A 21,268-nucleotide genomic window follows, 5' to 3' on the forward strand; every position below is an offset into this window, starting at 1 on the left:
ACTTTAGTAAATTGATAGAGAGGAGATGAAATTGGTTTTACACAAGAATGCATTGGTGAAAACTAGCCTTAGCAATGTCATTTCATATCATTTCTAGTCTTTTCCATTTCCAAGTGTCTTCAATACCAAAGTCCAACCTTAAAATTATGTATGAATTTATCTTTCTGCACTTGTTTTGTAAATTGTTGTTTTGTTCTTGAGTGTATATGAGTTGTTAATCGCACAATTCTCTAGTATTACGAGTCTCTTGGGAAAACGATACCCGGTCTTACCGGTTTATTACTTGAAACGATTCGGTGCACTTGCCGAAATCGAGCCCAACAAGTTTTTGGCATTAACAAGTTTTTGGCGCCGTTGCCGGGGATTTGGGGATTGCACCCGAGTCCTAGCAACGGCTAACAAGTTTTGGGTCATCACACCCCTTATAGGATATATTAATAATAATAATAATAATCTTGAAGCATGAATCTTATGAAAGTGTTTTTTTTTTTAAGGTTTAATCCTTTTCGACATCCCTATTTATGTACGAATGTCTCAGATGGGTCCTCGTTTTCTAAAGTGTATCAAAATGGTCCTTAATTTTCAAAATTGATATCAATTGAGTCCTTTCCGTTAAGTTGGCTAGACGGCGTTAAAAAATTGATGAGTGGATGCTGAGATGACGAACGAACGCTCGTCCACCAGCGAACGAACGCTCGTCCACCCCCGAACGCTCGTCCAGTGTTGAACGAACGGTCGTCCAGCAGTAAGAGGTCGACGAGCGTTCGTTCGATGGTCGACGAGCGTTCGTTCGCTGGTGGACGAGCGTTCGTTCGTCATCTCAGCATCCACTCATCAAATTTTTTAACGTCGTCCAGCCAACTTAACGGAAAGGACTCAATTGATATCAATTTTGAAAATTAAGGACCATTTTGATACACTTTAGAAAACGAGGACCCATCTGAGACATTCGTACATAAATAGGGATGTCGAAAAGGATTAAACCTTTTTTTTAAAAAAAAAACAATACCTCACATAAACAAACCATACACACATCATAAGTTCATACATTACAACAAACCAAATCTTAATTGTTTCCTTAAAATAACAAAATCAAACGAACATAAATAAGAAAACATTATAAAAATCCCAACAAGTTTTATTTCCCGTCTCTCTCAAGAGCTATTCCAATCTAGCTTTATCTGCAATACCATCTACTCCTGTACAAGTACGATCATCGCAGGTGGAAACCACAACCACAACATGCAAGGGTGAGTAACCAGAAGTATCATATAAAAAAAAACACATCATAAACCCATTACATATAAACTATAACAATTTCCATGACTTAATATAAATCGACACACATGACATTGCAGACTAGTCTTTCATAAACTAATGTTGTTTCCTTGTAATTCGTCGTCATAACCTGTTCTCAATAACAGGCGACTCGAGTCGTCTTCCATCGCGACTTCAGACTTATCTCCCTGACTCCTCAAGGACTAACGAGTAAAAACATCGATACTATGCGTAACGATGCACTATACTCAACACGAGCTGAAGTCATTGGGCGAGACATTCACCTCCTCGCGCAGAAGAAGGTGACACTCGAATCTCAGTCTCACGCGAGACTCGCATTTATTATAATATTGAAATGCTCATAAGACTAACGAAATTACAAGTAAATAACATAGTGTACGTACCAACATCAAACAAAAATAAACGTGCTCAATCACGGATTCGTACATATTCTCAACAACATACTTAAATAAACCAATATTAGATTAAGAAAATAACCAACAATTCTCAATAATTGTTTAAAATACTACCAAAGAAATTACGGATTCATACATATTCGTCGAACGCTATTTGGACGGACACTATTCACCAAACGCTATTTGGTCGAACACTATTCACTGAATGCTACTTGGATGGACGCTATAAGATCAAGCATAATCAGGCCGAATGCTACAAACCGAGCACCTAGATTGAACACTATTAGGTCGAACGCTAAACCAAACATCACAGATTAAGCACTATTCGAACAAACGCTAAACCGAACACCTTACTGGATTCAACACTATCAGGCCGAACGTTAAAACCGAGCTTTATTCGGACGAACGCTCAAAGATTAAGCCTAGTTCGAACACTACCTTTGACGAGTCCTCCTGAGGATTAACATCATCGAGAACGAACGCTCACAATCACTAATACATCAAACCGAACGCTCGAGATTCACACCTAAGAATCCAATTTAAGGACGAACGACTACAAAATCAACAATTCACAAAATCGAATTCAATATTTAAACCTAAGAATTTAAATTAAGACCGAACGCTAAAATCCACAATTCACCAAAATCGAACATTCATGATTTAAACATAAGAACATCAGATTTAAGACCGAACGCTACAATAACTAATTCACCAAAACGAACGTTCAAGATCTTAAACCTAAGAATATCAAATTTAGATCGAACGCTTAAATCACTAATACACCCAAAACTGAACGTTCCAGATTCAAACCTAAGAATATCAAATTTAGATCGAACCCTTAAATCACTAAAACATCAAAACCGAACGCTCAGGATTCAAGCCTGATAATACTAAATTCAGCTGAACACTACAGTCACCCATACACGAAGACCGATCGCCGAACGCTCACCAAAACAAGCCCAGAACGAACACTAACGCTCCTTACTGGAGGATACAAGACCGAACGGTTATTTGGCCGACCACCATTGTCGACCACTGTTGGGGCAAACGTCTAATATGTTACTACTTTCTCCTAAGGACGAACGCTAACATTGGGTACATCAAAAAATAAAATCAAACGCTCATAGTATTTTGGCCGACCACTAATTGGTCGAGCCATTTGGACGAACGCGCGTTCTGCAGAATCGTACCAGATTTCCAGGAACCCCAATTTCATCCCCTTCTTCCCAGATTTGCATCAAATACAGATTATTTCAACAATCAAAGAAATAAATCTAGCTCCCCTTACCTTCTACCCATCATACAATATGTTATAACCCAAGTTAAACCCCTTACCTCTAGTTCCAGTGAGTTTCCACAACCCCTTGAGGTTCAAAGCAAAGACCAAAGATGGCTTTCTTTCCTTGCGTAGCAACAGTGCTTCCCACAATTCAAAACTACACTCCCAACCTATGATTTAGCATAGTATCTGTATATTCCTCCACTCTCTCACATAGGTTAGAGTTTAAATAAGAAAAATGGTAGGGTTCTTATCTAAGTCACAACTCACGTTTTTAATATGCCCCTACTAAACTTAACCATAGGTTTCTTTTACTTAACTCTACAACCTCTCCAAAACCATGCACAACAAAACAAAACAAATCATGGAAAATCTTGCAACACCTTTTGTCAACTACTGTCACGTTCACAACCTCAAATCATGCAAAAAAAAGGAAACACAAATGTTAAATACATCCAAAATTAAGTACTAAACTATGTTTCCTTTCTTATCTTAAACATGAAAAGCCAAAACGCATAAAAACTTTAGAAAATTAAAATAAAATTAGTACTCGTTAATTTCTTTTTGTAACACAAAATATAGTAAAATAAAAGTATATTTTTATTTTACACAGGTCTTACAGGAAGCCTCCTGTAACATCCCAAAAATACATTAAACACCATATAGTAGAATTAATTACATTTAATGATAAACCAAATCAGTCTTAATTAAACAAGAGCAAGGTTTTTGGCCGAACGGCCTTACATAGCTTCCTAACTAGCATTGAACCATACGAGAGACAATTCAAGACTGAACGGTTTTACAAAACCAACACCGAACGGTCATTTAAAAACTTAAAGACAAAAGGCGGACGAACGGCCACCTAACCAAAATAAACAACTACAAGCCGAACGTCCTATTGCTCAGTCTTCACCTCGACTTCTACTAAGTTCTCTTCCTGCAAGTATTGTTCTTCCAACGCCTCTTCCAGCAGAGCGTCTCCTTCTGCTCACATCCACACGGATGATCATTTCAAGGACAAGGACGGACGTACAAACGAGACAACACAAGGAAAATACACAGGGTAAGCTTATGTAATTTAATTCAATTAATAACATACATTTTCATATGTAAGCACATTCAAATACATTCCAATAAACAATTCCATCAAAACCCTAATACTAGACTGACTGTCCGGACTGTATGAATTTTGTGTAGCTACTACGTTCGTGCACCCGGGTGATGTAGTAACTGAAATTCTCCTCAGCTGCCACCCGAGGTTAGTCCGTTCCGTCCAAAGTACTCCTAAGGACTAGGACCTCCTGTCATTCCCACACATGATGGACCCCCTCTACGTGAGGACGAGTACTCACGGAACATCAGGATGAATCGTCGGCCAAGCTTTGTCCACATTCATACTTTACTATAACAATATCAACCAAGAGTCGTTCCTCCCCGGAACGCTCTTTCAACTTCACCTCATTTCATTCATATCATATTCTCTTATTATTTCATTCATAACATTCTCGATTCCATCTTTCATTATCACTATTCTCAAATTCATCTCATAAACTTTTCATCCTTTATAATCTTTCACTTTAGTGTCATTCTCTTAATCATTTCTGGGAACATAAAAATAACGAACGTTCAGCCTCCTACATGACGAGGACGAACGACAGGAACGAGGCAAAGAACTCCCTCTTCCTAGAACAGAATACTACAGAAAGGGTTACTAAAATCTTTAGAAAGGAATCAAGTACACATATGCAATATGTGACGAACGTCTTCTACAACCTGAATCAGTTAAATGAACTGACTCTAGTGAACTCCAATCGAAACTCAAAGAATATAAAGAACTGGGGACTCTTGGTCCAAGACAATAAGGTGGACCTATCAGAACGTCAAAAGACCAAACTTAGAATAATTCATATACAGAAATCTCATGTCAGTAAATGACCGAACAAGGAAAGGAAGGTTCTTCTGAAATTGGACGAACGCTACTATTTATAAAATAGATTATATAATGAAACGAGTACGAGCGCTTGGTGTAAGACCGAGCACTACTTAGTACGAGCGCTAGGTGTAAGACCGAACACTACTTTAAATTAAAATAAAAGGGTAATAAGTAAGATATTATATGAATGGTGTTTACGAATAACTACATATACAATTACATATATATATAGGTACCGCATTTAGATTTTCAGTTGGATACTCAGATGCAACTACGCTTGACCGATCGTTCAAGCACAACATTACGATAAGGAGGCGCTCGTCCTCATCTAGAATTCTTTCCAAATGAAAGAATCCCATATCCACTAGGTTCAACAGGAAAACCGAACGGTCGATGACCGTCTAGTAACGAACGTATTTTATCATAGTATAACCTCTTATACAGAATTATTTATTTCAAATCAGTCTTTCTCTACTTATACTTTCATAACTTCAGAACTTTATAAATTTTCTATCAAGATCAACATTCATATCTCATACTTCACATACCAAACAGGTTTCATATATTTCATGCATCATAACTTAACTCAGCCATATATCATTTCAACTCATCAAGTAAACGAACATTCAATTAATCAAACCATAATAATCATCATGCATCAACATCATCCAATCAACGCACGTCAACAGTTCTACAGCATACAGTTCAAATTAAATTAAATAAGCTTCCCTTACCTCTTGAAGTGAACGAACTTGTTTTAGACAAAAACTCAGTTCGCAGAAGTACGATTTCTTCTACCCACGAAGCTCAAACAAACTCTTCAAACTAAACAAATTACAGAAAACCAAGAGTGGTTCAGATAAGGTGACCGCGTGCAACCAAAACTTGGCTTGCATGCTCATATGAACGAACAGCTAGAGACGAGAAGCTTACCAGTTTCAGAACGCGGAGAGGATCAGTTCAAATTGAAGCTTATACCGCCGGGAACACTTCTACGGTTTCTGAAATGTGATCGGAGGAGAAAAATGGTAAGCTTTGGTAGAGAGAAGGGAGGGTTTTCTAGAGAGAAGGAGGAGAAATGGAAAGTCAGAGTTTTTGGAATGGAGAAGGTGCATGCAGAAGAGTGACGCGGATTTCAGAAAATTCAGTTTTGTTTAAAAACGAACGTCCGTTCTCCTGCTGACACCTGCATCCCACTAACTGATTTTCGGATCCTCGTCTATTGACACCTGGCGTCCGCTCAGAGGGGTTTCTAAGTGCGCTTTAATGGTTCTGAGCAGGGTTTTGGGTGTAATAAATGAGATTAGACAGGTGGGTTTGGTTGCTTAATTACGAGGTTTGACATTTCCCCTAACTACAAAAATTTTCGTCCTCGAAAATTAAAACTTACCCGGAAACAGGTGAAGGTACAAATCCTTCATGGCATCCTCCACTTCCCATGTAGAGTCGCCCGTCTTATCGTCCCACACCACTTTCACCATTCTAATAGCTTTCCTTTTGTAGTACTTAGTGCGGTTGTCTTCAACGCGAACCAGCTGCATCTCCAGCGTTCGGTCTTGACTAAGACGAACGTCTTCCAACTCCAGTATGTGAGAGGGGTCGGCTATATACTTCTGGAGTTGAGAAACGTGGAATACTGGATGGAGGTTGGACAATTGAGGAGGCAGTGATAGCTCGTACGCCACTGGTCCGATCTTCCTTAGAATTTGGTAAGGTCTGACGAACTTGGGGGATAGTTTCTTTGGTCGCATGGCTCTGCCTACTCCCGTGGTCGGATTTAGCCTGAGGAAAACGTGTTCTTCAGCTTTGAACTCTAACGGCCTTCTTCTCTTGTCCGCGTAGGACTTCTGTCTGCTCCTCGATGTCTTCAGCCTTTCTTGGATTAATTTCACCTTCTCGGTCGTCTATTGGATGAGCTCAGGTCCGGTCAGCACTTTCTCTCCTTTTAGAAACCAACACAACGGCGTGCGGCACTTCCTTCCGTAGAGGGCTTCAAAGGGAGCCATTCCAATGCTGGACTGGAAACTGTTGTTGTAGGTGAACTCCACTAAAGGCAAGACTTCATCCTAAACGCCTAAGTGATCTAGGACGCACGTCCTCAGCAAGTCTTCTAGCGTCTGGATGGTTCTCTCGGATTGGCCGTCCGTCTGAGGGTGATATGCCGAGCTCATTTGGAGTTTACTGCCCAGTTCATTCTGCAAAGATTGCCAGAACCGGGAGGTAAATCTTGTGTCTCGGTCAGAGATGATGCTTGAGGGTACTCCATGTAGACGAACGATCTCATTGATGTAGAGTTTGGCCAAGTTCGTCATGGACATCTTCAAATTAACGGCTAAGAAGTGAGCGCTCTTCGTCAGCCGATCCACTATTACCCAAATGGAATCGTGATTCTTGACTGTGCGGGGTAAGTGGGTTACGAAGTCCATCGAGATGCTGTCCCACTTCCATTCCGGAATCTCCAGCAGCTGTAGTAGACTGCCCGGCCTTTGGTGCTCCGCCTTCGCACGTTGACAAGTAAGACACGATGTCACAAAACGAGCGACATCGTTCTTCATCCCCGGCCACCAGAATGTCTTCCTGAGATCTCGATACATCTTAGTCATGCCAGGGTGCATGCTAAGACGACTTTGGTGACCTTCTTCCAGGATGATCCGCTTCAGCTCTCCATCATTTGGAATGCACGTCCGACCCTTATAGCGTAAGAAGCCGTCCATTCCAGTGTTAAATTCTTTGGCCTGATCAGTACCGAGCACGTTCAGAATCTTCACCAGTTCTTCATCCTCAGATTGTTTCTCCCTGATTCGGTCGAATACATCACTAGATATTCTAAGGTTACAGCATCTAATGTTGTTCGGTTCTAACTTGAACTGCAACCTTAGATCTCTGAAACTCTCCACCAAACTTAACTCTCTGACCATCATGGCTGAAACATGAACTACTTTTCTGCTTAAAGCGTCCGCTACCACGTTTACCTTCCCTGGATGGTAAAGTAGTTCAAAATCATAGTCTTTTAAGAACTCCAGCCAACGCCTCTGCCTCATGTTCAATTCTTTCTGATCAAAGAGATACTTGAGACTCTTATGATCACTGAAGACTTGGAACGTGGATCCATACAGATGGTGTCTCCAAATCTTTAGGGCGAAGACGACCGCTGCTAATTCCAGGTCGTGCGTCGGATAGTTCTTCTCGTGGATCTTCAATTGACGAGAAGCGTACGCGAACGCTCTCTTTTCTTGCATAAGCACACAACCCAACCCTTTGTGAGAAGCGTCGCAGTATACCTCGAACGGTTTGGCTGTATCAGGGATAACTAGAACTGGAGCACTCGTCAACTTTTTCTTCAGTTCTTGGAAACTCGCTTCACACCGATCGGTCCAGGCGAACGGGTGATCCTTGCGCGTTAGCTGCGTCAATGGCGCTACTATCTTAGAAAATCCTTCAATGAAACGCCTATAGTAGCCCGCGAGTCCCACAAAGCTGCGAACCTCAGTAACCGAACGTGGACTCTCCCATTCCAATACCGCTCGCACCTTGGCCGGGTCTACCGAGATGCCTTCCGCAGAGACTACATGCCCCAAGAACTGCACGCTCTTCATCCAAAAGTCACACTTAGATAACTTGGCGTACAACTCCTTTTCTCTCAATACGCCAAGCATCATCCTCAAATGTTCTTCATATTCTTCGTGGCTCTTGGAGTAGATGAGGATGTCGTCAATGAACACCACCACAAACTTGTCCAGATATGGCCTGAAGATACGATTCATGTAGTCCATGAATATTGCAGGGGCGTTCGTCACACCGAACGGCATCACTACATACTCGTAGTGCCCATAGCGAGACCGAAATGCCGTCTTCTGGATGTCTTCCTCCTTCACTCGAATCTGGTGATACCCCGATCGTAAATCTATCTTGGAGAATACGCTCGCACCATGTAGTTGATCCAGCAGATCGTCAATCCGAGGTAACGGATACTTGTTCTTGATGGTCAGCTTGTTTAACTGACGATAGTCAATACAGAGCCGAGAGCTCTCATCCTTCTTCTTTACCAACAGCACAGGCGCTCCCCAGGGTGAGGCGCTCGGCCTGATAAACTTCTTATCCATTAACTCTTCAATCTGTTCTTTGAGTTCCACCAACTCTGCTGGCGACATCCGATATGGTGCAATTGAGATTTGTCCTGTTGTTGACACTAAGTCGATTGTAAATTCTACCTCTCGAACAGGAGGCAATCCAGGTACTTCTTCTACAAAGACATCAGGAAACTCATCCACGACCGATCGTCCTCCACTCAGCTTACTACTGGACGATCGTTCCCCACTGGAGTCTTCATCCGAGTGCGTCATAATCAAAAAGCAACTGGAGCCCTCCATAATATCCTCCTTCAGTTGACCGAGCGTCACTGATAATACTTCTTCTTCTTCATCAGGGAAGACCAACTTCTTCTCACCATAATCTATGAGGATGCGATTGGTAGCCAGCCAATCCATTCCTAAGATTACCTCTAACTCCTTTAGAGGTAAGCATATTAAGTTGACCTTATATCTACGCCCCTCGACCTCTATAGGACATCTAACGCATACGGTAGATGTCCTAATCTCACCAGCTGTTGGGGTTGACACCACCAAGTCAAACTGCATTTCTCTCTCTGCTAACCCCAGTTTCTCAACGCACGCCTTCGAGATGAAGGAGTGTGTTGCCCCCGAGTCATACAACACATAACAAGACTTTCCATGAACTAAGCAGGTACTGGTGATGAGCGTACCTGAGCTTGTGGCTTCCACGCCCGTTATCGCATAAACTCTCCCAACAGCCTACGCTCGTTCACCCCGACCTTGTGCCCTTCCAGCATTTGGCGGCCTCATTGCCGCTCGACCTCCCATATTGCACTCGCTCTCCAAGTGACCATTTCTTCTGCAGCGATTGCAATACTTCCCTCCAACCAATTGAGGGCATGAAGACTTGTAGTGAGGTCCCCCACACCGAAAACATCTGACCGTTCCCTGCTGCCCAGACTGTCTGGCAACAACCATAGCTTGCGATCCACTTGAATTCGATGGTTGTGCTGGACGAGCGTACGGCGTCCTATTCCGATTCAAATTATTCCTTGCCAGACTCAGTCCCCTTGCTGCTTGTTGCTTCCTCTGTTGCTCTGCTTCAGCCACATTCTTCTCCAACACCTTGGCCCTCTCAACCAATGCAGGAAATGACTTAATACAAAGGCTGGATATCAGCACCTTAAGATCACTTCTCAACCCATTCTCGAATTTCCGGCACTGCCACTCTTCACTGGTGGCCATAGTATTGAACCTCAATAAGTGTTTGAAGGCGTTGGTATACTCTGATACAGATTTCCCACCTTGTACTAATTGAAGAAACTCCACTTCCTTGGCGTAACGAACGCTGTCTGGGAAATATTCTTCATAGAATTTACTTCTGAAAACTTCCCAAGAGATGGGACTGTGAGCGTCCGTTAGTATAGCCTTCATGCTCGTCCACCAGTGGCTGGCCTCACCAGTCAGCAAATACTCAGTGAATGCCAAGCGATTTTCGTTCGGGCACCTCTTGGCATCGTAAATTCTCTCCATGTCTCTCAACCACTGGTCAGCCTCGTCCGATAAACCTTTCCCATTAAACTTAGCTGGGTGGTGCTGAAGGAAGCTCTCCAGGATCCACTCGGCCTGGTGAGTAGCGTTTGAAGAGGACGCCCCCGGTGTATTCCTGGTTGTCGGTAGAATCTCCATTAATTGTCTTTGAGTCGTTTCAGAGTTTGCGCGAGCGGCTTCCAAACTCTGTAAAGCAATTGAGTTCTGTTGCATTAAAGCAGCGTTTTGTTGCTGTAACCTTTCAATCACCGACTCCAACAACCTGGTGTTGTCGGACACATCACGTTCGGTGGGTTGTGGTGGAGGAGGAGGTCTTGGTGCCATTAGTTCTCTGAGAAGCAGAGAAAACGATCGTTAGTCATGTTCAAAGAGTTTAAAATAACTCATCAAACACACATTAAGCACACAGCAAAAACATAGTGCACTCATAACCTACAGTGTCCTTAAGAGAACAAAACTGCTCTGATACCATTAATGTAACATCCCAAAAATACAGTAAACACCATATAGTAGAATTAATTACATTTAATGATAAACCAAATCAGTCTTAATTAAACAAGAGTACGGTTTTGGCCGAACGGCCTTACATAGCTTCCTAACTAGCATTGAACCATACGAGAGACAATTCAAGACCGAACGGTTTTACAAAACCAACACCGAACGGTCATTTTAAAACTTAAAGACAAAAGGCGGACGAACGGCCACCTAACCAAAATAAACAACTACAAGCCGAACGTCCTATTGCTCAGTCTTCACCTCGACTTCTACTAAGTTCTCTTCCTCCAAGTATTGTTCTTCCAACGCCTCTTCCAGCAGAGTGTCTCCTTCTGCTCACATCCACACGGATGATCATTGCAAGGACAAGGACGGACGTACAAACGAGACAACACAAGGAAAATACACAGGGTAAGCTTATGTAATTTAATTCAATTAATAACATACATTTTCATATGTAAGCACATTCAAATACATTCTAATAAACAATTCCATCAAAACCCTGATACTAGACTGACTGTCCGGACTGTATGAATTTTGTGTAGCTACTACGTTCGTGCACCCGGGTGATGTAGTAACTGAAATTCTCCTCAGCTGCCACCCGAGGTTAGTCCGTTCCGTCCAAAGTACTCCTAAGGACTAGGACCTCCTGTCATTCCCACACATGATGGACCCCCTCTACGTGAGAACGAGTACTCACGGAACATCAGGATGAATCGTCAGCCAAGCTTTGTCCACATTCATACTTTACTATAACAATATCAACCAAGAGTTGTTCCTCCCCGGAACGCTCGTTCAACTTCACCTCATTTCATTCATATCACATTCTCTTATTATTTCATTCATAACATTCTCGATTCCATCTTTCATTATCACTATTCTCAAATTCATCTCATAAACTTTTCATCCTTTATAATCTTTCACTTTAGTGTCATTCTCTTAATCATTTCTGGGAACATAAAAATAATGAACGTTCAGCCCCCTACATGACGAGGACGAACGACAGGAATGAGGCAAAGAACTCCCTCTTCCTATAACAGAATACTACAGAAAGGGTTACTGAAATCTTTAGAAAGGAATCAAGTACACATATGCAATATGTGACGAACGTCTTCTACAACCTGAATCAGTTAAATGAACTGACTCTAGTGAACTCCAATCGAAACTCAAAGAATATAAAGAACTGGGGACTCTTGGTCCAAGACAATAAGGTGGACCTATTAGAACGTCAAAAGACCAAACTTAGAATAATTCATATACAGAAATCTCATGTCAGTAAATGACCGAACAAGGAAAGGAAGGTTCTTCTGAAATTGGACGAACGCTACTATTTATCAAAATAGATTATATAATGAAATGAGTACGAGCGCTTGGTGTAAGACCGAGCACTACTTAGTACGAGCGCTAGGTGTAAGACCGAGCACTACTTTAAATTAAAATAAAAGGGTAATAAGTAAGATATTATATGAATGGTGTTTACGAATAACTACATATACAATTACATATATATATATATATATAGGTACCGCATTTAGATTTTCAGCTGGATACTCAGATGCAACTACGCTTGACCGATCGTTCAAGCACAACATTACGATAAGGAGGCGCCCGTCCTCATCTAGAATTCTTTCCAAATGAAAGAATCCCATATCCACTAGGTTCAACAGGAAAACCGAACGGTCGATGACCGTCTAGTAACGAACGTATTTTATCATAGTATAACCTCTTATACAGAATCATTTATTTCAAATCAGTCTTTCTTGACTTATACTTTCATAACTTCATAACTTTATAAATTTTCTATCCAGATCAACATTCATATCTCATACTTCACATACCAAACAGGTTTCATATATTTCATGCATCATAACTTAACTCAGCCATATATCATTTCAACTCATCAAGTAAACGAACGTTCAATTAATCAAACCATAATAATCATCATGCATCAACATCATCCAATCAACGCATGTCAACAGTTCTACAGCATACAGTTCAAATTAAATTAAATAAGCTTCCCTTACCTCTTGAAGTGAACGAACTTGTTTCAGACAAAAACTCAGTTCGCAGAAATACGATTTCTTCTACCCACGAAGCTCAAACAAACTCTTCAAACTAAACAATTTACAGAAAACCAAGAGTGGTTCAGATAAGGTGACCGCGTGCAACCAAAACTTGGCTTGCATGCTCATATGAACGAACAGCTAGAGACGAGAAGCTTACCGGTTTCAGAACACGGAAAGGATCGGTTCAAATTGAAGCTTATACCGCCGGGAACACTTCTACGGTTTTTGAAATGTGATCGGAGGAGAAAAATGGTAAGCTTTGGTAGAGAGAAGGGAGGGTTTTCTAGAGAGAAGGAGGAGAAATGGAAAGTCAAAGTTTTTGGAATGGAGAAGGTGCATGCAGAAGAGTGATGCGGATTTCAGAAAATTCAGTTTTGTTTAAAAACGAACGTCCGTTCTCCTGCTGACACCTGTATCCCACTAACTGATTTTCGGATCCTCGTTTATTGACACCTGGCATCCGCTCAGAGGGGTTTCTAAGTGCGCTTTAATGGTTATGAGCAGGGTTTTGGGTGTAATAAATGAGATTAGACAGGTGGGTTTGGTTGCTTAATTACGAGGTTTGACAGTATCCAACAGAGAGATGAGTGTACCTTTCAAGGTTGAAAATACAAGTCATGAGATATGAAAATGATCTTGCATTTATATCTTGCATCCAACATAAGAGATCAAGTAAATGATGGCAATCTCGAAAAACTGTCTGTGACAGGGAAAGTGGTAGGATATAGGGTATTTGGGGATAGAAGGATATAATGGGAAATGGGATTAGGATAGAGGGTAGAGCAACTGTATAAATAGATTGTTTGGATAGTTAGAAGGGATATTTTTGGAGAGATCTTTGTTGACAGGTATTGACCTGTGAAGAGGGTTATGCCTCTGTATTCAGTTGTACAGAACCTTCTTTCTGTGAATAATATTCAGTTTTTTCCTATCTTTCTTGTGTCTTTTGGTGAGAAAGAGAGTTCTTGATTAGGTTCCCAAATTAGGAACCTAACAATTGGTCCGACCTGCCGGATTGAGACGTCGCCGGAATCGTGTGTGGGTGAAGGAAATTGCGGTTGATAGAATGAAGGCGCAGACAGGGGAGCTACGCCCAGATTATGCAGCAATACGCCAAGATTATGCTGCAATACGCCAAGATTTACAAGAAATAATGAGGATGGTGAAGGTGCGGGGAAATGACAACGACGAACAATCAGGTGGAAGTCAGGCTTCCGTAAACGGGAACCAGCGACAGGCTTCCGTCAAAGGGAACCAGCGACGGTGCGAGGAGGATATTGGAGGGAGAGTGGGTGGCGATTACGGTGGGACCCAAACCCACAATCACGGTGGCGATCACCCGGAGGTGCAGAATCAATGGCGGAAAAGGGTTGAATTAATCGCTTTCGAAGGGCTGGACCCGTTAAACTGGATCAATAGGGCGGAGAGGGTTTTCGAGCTTCAAGGAGTAGCGGAGGAGGAGAAAGTGTGGTTCGCGGACATAAGCATGGAGGGCAGCGCGAACTACTGGTTCAAAGCCTGCAAGGAGAAAGCCAAGAATCGTTCCTAGGATGGCTTGAAGGAGGCCCTGTTGATAAGGTTTGGAACCATTGTTGAGCGTTTGGCGGCATCGAAACAGATGGCGACAAGGGAAGATTATGTGCAGGGAGGCGAAAAGGTAAGGAAAGGGAGCAGGATAGAAGACGAGTCATCTGGGGGACGAACGCGAGAAGCGGTTACCGAGCGGTACGAGGCCAAGTACTGTAGACCAGACCGAACGGGATTAGCCGAACAGTCCGAGGCCGATCGCTATAACACAGGCCGATCGAGAGTTGTCGAGCGGTCAGACGAAATAGAAGACCAGTCGACTTGGGGATGAACAAGCGGCCAGTGCATACAGTCCGAGGCCGATCGCTATAACTCAAGCCGATCGAGATTTGTCGAGCGGTCCGAGGACATAGAAGACCAGTCGTCTTGGGGACGAACGAGCGGTCAGTGGACACAGTGCGAGGCCAATCGCTATAACACAGGCCGATCGAGGGTTGTCGAGTGGTCCGAGGTCAAGCGCAATATCCCAGGTGAGGTTGCCGAGCGGTCTGAGATAGAATTAGACCTAAATTAGACGGAGTTGTCCACTCTCTCGGCTGGAGGCCCTATTCAGCCAAAAGCGATGAAGTTGCACGGTTCGATAGATAAAGAGCCGAACGGTATAAATATAGTGGGAAGAGAGCCGAACGGTATAAAGATAGTGGGAATTGAGCCGAATGGTAGAAGAGGTTATTGGAGCCGAATAGTTGAAGGGAACGATAACCGAACGGTTGAAGTCAGGGGGAGGAACCGAAAGGTAGAGAAGCATGGGAAAGCAAGTCGAGCGGTATAAAGATAGGAAGAAGAAAACCGAACGGTAGAAAAGCATGGGAAAGCAGGCCGAGCGGTATAAAGACAGGGAGAAGAAAACCGAACGGTCGAAAAGCGTGGGAAAGCAATTCGAACGGTTTAAAGATGGGGAGAAGAAAGCCGAATGGTATAAAGATAGGAAGAAGAGAGCCCAACGGTAGAAGAAGTTATTTTACAGGGAAGGATAAGAAGCTCCTCGCTTTCAAGGAAATAATGCAGACACGAAAAGGGTCCTATAAAGTCTGTATCTCATCTCGACCACCACCCAAGCCTCCTGACTGGAATTGGAGGGCATCCCATAAATTCTGTATGTCATCTCGACCACCACCCAAGCCTCCTAACTGGAATTGGAGGGCATCCCATAAATTCTGTATGTCATCTCGACCACCACCCAAGCCTCCTGATTTGAATTGGAGGGCATAATCAGTGGGTTCCCTTCCTAGAATAACAAGATTATAAAGAGGAGCCAGGAGATCAAGTTTTTCATTTCCAACCTTGAGGACAAGGTTGTTCTGCAGCGGGGTGTAATGTTAGGATATAGGGTATTTGGGGATAGAAGGATATAATGGGAAATGGGATTAGGATAGAAGGTAGAGCAACTGTATAAATAGATTGTTTGGATAGTTAGAAGGGATATTTTTGGAGAGATCTTTGTTGATAGGTATTGACCTGTGAAGAGGGTTAAGCCTCTGTATTCAGTTGTACAGTGTAAGGACCGCACGTTTTTAAAAGAAAGTAGTGGGGGCAGGGCAGTCACTCATTGCTTGCATTATAGAAGCGCAATCAGTGTTGGGAAGCACCAACCGCCCCATAGAAAGAAGTGGGATTTTATTTTATTTGGCAAATGGGGAACAGCACATGTTCGGGCCCTTACTTTCATTTTTGGCACCATTCAAAAAGCATTGCACGTAGGAGATAAAAGGGGGTATGGGTTCTGCACTTGGAGAGTGAAATTCTTGCTGCCAAATCCGTGGGAGTGAAAAGCAAGATCTGGGAAAGGTGAAGTGGAGATCTTCTGGAGCTGCACGGAGGCCTTGGTAGTGCAAGTCTTGGGGGAGATAGATTCAATAGTTGCTAAGGAAGTCTTCAAGAGGTAAGGGGAGCTAGATCCTTTTCTCTGAATTGTATGAAGTATGCGTGTACTGAAATCCATAATATACTGTCGTTAATGAACAAATTTTGTATTTAGAGTGATTTTGTTGTGTACGAATTTGTATGCGTGGTTGTAGAATTGTGCTGTTGTATGCAAATCTGGGAAGAAGGGAATGAAAAATGGGGTTTCTGGGAAATCTGGAAATCTGCTGCGTTTCTGCAGAATTCTGCAGAACGAGCGTACGTCAATTGTGCTCGACCAACAGTGGTCGGCCAAAATAGAACGAGCGTTCGCCCGTATAGTGTTCGGCCTTAAATTTAATATTCTTAGGTGAGAGCCTTGCACGTTCGGTTTTGGAGTGTATTAGTAAGTGTTCGGTCTTAATATGGATTCTTAGATTTGATTCTTAAACGTTCGTTATTAATTTAGTATCCTAAGATAGCAATCTCGAGCGTTCGGGTTTAGTGTAATAGTAGTTGTAGGCGTTCGTCCTTAAATTGGTATTCTCAGAAAGTGATCTTGAGCGTTCGGTATTGGTGTATTAGAAATTGTAGCGTTCGGATTGAACTAGTATTCCAAGGAGTTGATTTAGTACCGAACGGTCAGAATGGATTTAGTAGCGTTCGGTCAGGTTTTGATTTAGTACCGTTCGGTTAAGTGGATTTCGACCTTAGCGTCCGGCCTGATAGTGTCGATGATGTTTAATATTCGTCATAGGCAGCGTTCGGTTTTGATGAGGTTTAATATTTGAACGTTCGTCTAAACAGTTAAGTCTAAGTGTTCAATCTTAGTGTTCGTTAAAATAGTGTTCGGTTTAATAACGTTTGGTGTTTTAGTGTCGAGTCTAAGAGATTGATCTTAAACGTTCGTCCAGACAGTATCCGATTTTAGTGAGGTGTTCAGTTTTAGCGTTCGGTCGAATAGTGTTTGAGCCAGTGTAGTGTTCGGTGTTAGCGTTCGCCGAATAGTGTTTGATCCGGTGTTCGGTGTTAGCGTTCGGTCGAATAGTGTTTAATCCAGTGTGGTGCTCGGTTTTAGCGTTCGGCCAAATAGTGTTCAATCTAATGTGGTGCTCGGCTTGTAGCGTTCGGCCTTGACCTTTAGCGTCCGTCCAAATAATGTTCGGCCTAGTGTTGGAAAATAGCGTTCGTTCAGTAGCGTTCGTCTAACAGAGTTCAGTGAATTGTGCTCGTCCAAATAGTATTCTACAAATAATGTTGGAGTCTAAGTTTATTTTCTCTTGAATTGAATTGATTGTGCGAAAGGTTTGGAATATATATAATGTGATGTAATTTATGTGAGAAGTATGTGAATGTATGAGGTATGTTGGATTTACTGTGATAATATGGTGGTATTTGGTTATTCATGACTTGGGTTAAATTTCAAAGTAAAAGTAACAATATGATTCATGGACGTAATTCCATGATCCTCAAGGAGAGGATACATGGTGGTGTTTTGGGGTTGTATAGAATGATTACATGGTAGCTTAGTTTTGGGGGTCATCCTGAAACTCTAATGGTCTTTCTTCTCATGTAGAGAGGATTGAACCATGTGGTGAGGAGTAGTAGGAGGTCCTAGTCTTGGGTGCTTCCATATGATCCAAGGTGAGTGATAACGAATTAACCTCGTGATTGTGGCCGGGCGGTAGTGCCCAAAGTTCCACCGGACGGTAGTGCCCAAATTTCACAAGGCGGTAGTGCCAGGGCGGTAGTGCCCAAGTTTCATAAAGCCACCACGAGTGCAAGACCCGCCATAGCTCAGTAATCATTCTAGTCCGGACGAGTCGGTCTATAAAGTAACAAGTCGGGGTATAAAGTAACAAGTCTTGTGATGTCAGTTTACCATGTTTGGATGACTTTTGGATGTCTGAGATTATATAACATGCTTTTTATATCTAGCTCACCCTTGCTTGTTTGTATTGCTTGTGTATGTTTCCTTGGCGATGATCATCCACTTGGATGGGAGCAGATGACGGGGAGGATACCTTGGAAGCAGCTCTTGATGGAGACGACAGTGTTGCAGCTTAGATTTGCTAGTTTTTATTTCGTGAACTCGTTTTATTTGGAAGAACATTTTGTGTATCTTAAGTTTTAAATTCTCCGTAATTTCCATGGAGAAATTCTAATACTCTTGTTGTCAATTTACGCACTATTTCTGAGGATGACTGTAATCCTTAATTACTCTTGACTGCTTTCCTATATTATGCATGATGACGTCTTTATTATATATGCATGATGTATATAATTGGGATGTCACATACAAAACCTTCTTTCTGTGAATAATATTCAGTTTTTTCCTATCTTTCTTGTGTCTTTTGGTGAGAAAGAGAGTTCTTGATTAGGTTCCCAAATTAGGAACCTAACAGAAAGTATTTTCTTCCCTGCTGATATCCACAGGAAGTTTGCTGTCTGAATGAGTGGTTGAACTTTCCACAGCAGAACAATCAACTGGAATCTCTTTATTCTCATCAATAAGCACTGTTGACTTGTCAAGGGCGCTTAAAAACTCAACCCAATTAGGCAATGACCGAAGATTCACATACACGGAACATTACTAAATAATGGAAATGCAGATTTCTCTAAAGCATCACAGAATATTGAGGCCAGATTCCTGTGGACAAACTGAAACAAAAATATGAAATGAAGACATATAGGTGTAACTTTATCTTTCTCAAAATATCACACCAGAGCATTAAACAAGAAACAAATTAAAGATGGCTATAAAGCTAAACCAAATACTGGAAAGATTAAATATGGGTGTTTGTGTGTGAAGGGTAAAAGGAACTGTGTATAACAAAAGGAGGATCTTACTTTTTGTTTATAAAAAAGTGAATCATTTAAAAGTTCTGATGATATTTGTGACAAAGTGTGTAAGGACCGCACGTAGGAAAGTGGGGGGGGGGGGGCAGCACTCATTATGTTTGGAGGCACCAGCTGCCCCAATATCAAAGGTGGGTGTATTTTTTTATTGCTAATGGAGAGCAGCACTCAGAGGTCCCTTTCTTTCATTCTGCACCGTCCAAGAGCACAGCAAGGGAACAAGGCCTGGCTTTAAAAATACTGAGAGGAGGAAATGGAGTTTTGCTGCAAAAATCTGAAAGGTGAGGTTGAGAGCTCTGGAACTGGCAAGGAGACCTTGGTACTGCAAGTCTTGGGAGAGATAGATTCAAGATTCAAGGAAGTCTTCAAGAGGTAAGGGGAGCTAGATCCTTTTCTCTCGATTGTATGAACCATGTATGTGTGTACTGAAATCTATAATATAGTGTCGTTGATGAACAAATTTCGTACTTAGAGTGACTTTGTTGTGTATGAATCTGTATGAGTGGTTGTAAAATTGTGTTGTTGAAGAAAATCTGGGAAGGAGGGGATGAAAATGGAGTTTCTGGGTTTTCTGGAAATCTGGTGCGTTTCTGCAGAATTCTGCAGAACGCACGTTCATCCGCACAGTGCTCGATCAGTTAGTGGTCGGCCAAAATATCCTGAACGTTCGGTCTATCTCGAACTTTCGGTCATAGATATTGGAAGTTTCAATTGAGCGTTCGGCTTTTGTTCGGCGAACGTTAGCGTTCGTCCTTCAATGTGAGTGTAACGTTCGGTCTTGGTGAAATAGTAATTTTAAGCGTTCAATTTTAAACTGGTATTCTCAAATTTAGCGTTCGGTTTATATAAGGTATTCATGGCTCTTGAGCGTTCGGTCTTGGTGTAATTCATATTGTGAGCGTTCGGCCCTAAGTAAGTATTCTTAGGTAATTTGTAGCGTTCGATCTTGAGCATCTTTTTCTCAGGCTTCAATCTTAGCGTTCGTTCTTGAGTTAGTAAAATATTAGACGTTCGTCAAAATATTATCCAGTGAATTAGAGATGTTAGGCGTTCGTTTCTAATTTGGACTCGTACCAATCTTGAGCGTTCGGTCTTAAGGTGGTAATTCTTAGGGTTCAATGATGAGCGTTCGGTATTAATATGATATTCCTAGGTTTCGATCTTAAACGGCCGGTTTTGTTGTATCTGTGATAATAAGCGTTCGGTTTTTAGTTGATAATCTCAACTGGTGATTCTAAGCGTTCGGTCTTAAATTGATAGGCTTCAATCTTGGGGTTTCAGTCTTCGTGAAATAGTGATCGTAGGCGTTCATCTTTCAATTGGTATTCTCAGACGGTGCTATTTGGCGTTCGGTCTTGGTTCTGTATTAGAAAGTATAAGCGTTCGGTTTTGTTGTATTCTCAGGTTTAGTGATTGTGAGCGTTCGGTCATATTATGTATTAGTGAACGTTCGGTCTCGATGATGTTTGGCCTCAGGTAGTACTCGTCATAAGCAGCGTTCGGTCTTGTTGAGGTTTGGTCTTTGAGCGCTCGTCCAAACAGTGTTGAATTTGGTGTTCGATAGTTAAGCGTTCTGCCTAAGAAATTGATCTTAGCGTTCGGCCAATAGTGTTTAATCCAGTGAGTGGTATTAGCGTTCGTCCGAATAGTGTTTAATCCAGTTGGCGTTCGGTATTAGCGTTCGGCCGAATAGTGTTTGGTTGTGGTGCTTGGTGTTAGCGTTCGGCCGAATACTGTTTAATGGTGCTCGGTTTTAGCGTTCGGTCAAACAGTGTTGAATTTGGTGTTCGATGAAATAGCGTTCGGCCTAATAGTGTGTTTTGTGAAATAGCGTTCGGTCTGTTTTTAAATAGCATTCGTTCAATACCGTTCGGCGGATAACGTTCGTCCAAATAGTATTTTGGGTTTTA

General features: G+C 42.0%; 2 protein-coding genes across 2 annotated transcripts; both read right to left on the reverse strand.

Moving 5' to 3' along the window:
• Positions 1-3,868: 3,868 nt before the first annotated feature.
• LOC128193530 (uncharacterized) lies at positions 3,869-6,657 on the reverse strand. Its single transcript, XM_052867169.1, has 2 exons — positions 6,297-6,657; positions 3,869-3,957 (listed from the first exon to the last, which is right to left on the reverse strand). Exons 1-2 carry the CDS (start codon positions 6,655-6,657, stop codon positions 3,869-3,871), a joined length of 450 nt encoding a protein of 149 aa, XP_052723129.1.
• A 3,060-nt stretch (positions 6,658-9,717) lies between these two features.
• On the reverse strand, positions 9,718-10,833 carry LOC108344567 (uncharacterized). Its single transcript, XM_017583000.1, has one exon. It carries the CDS (start codon positions 10,831-10,833, stop codon positions 9,718-9,720), a length of 1,116 nt encoding a protein of 371 aa, XP_017438489.1.
• Between the last annotated feature and the right edge of the window lie 10,435 nt (positions 10,834-21,268).

This window comes from Vigna angularis, chromosome 8 (genome assembly GCF_016808095.1).
Source record: "Vigna angularis cultivar LongXiaoDou No.4 chromosome 8, ASM1680809v1, whole genome shotgun sequence".
NCBI lineage: Eukaryota > Viridiplantae > Streptophyta > Magnoliopsida > Fabales > Fabaceae > Vigna > Vigna angularis.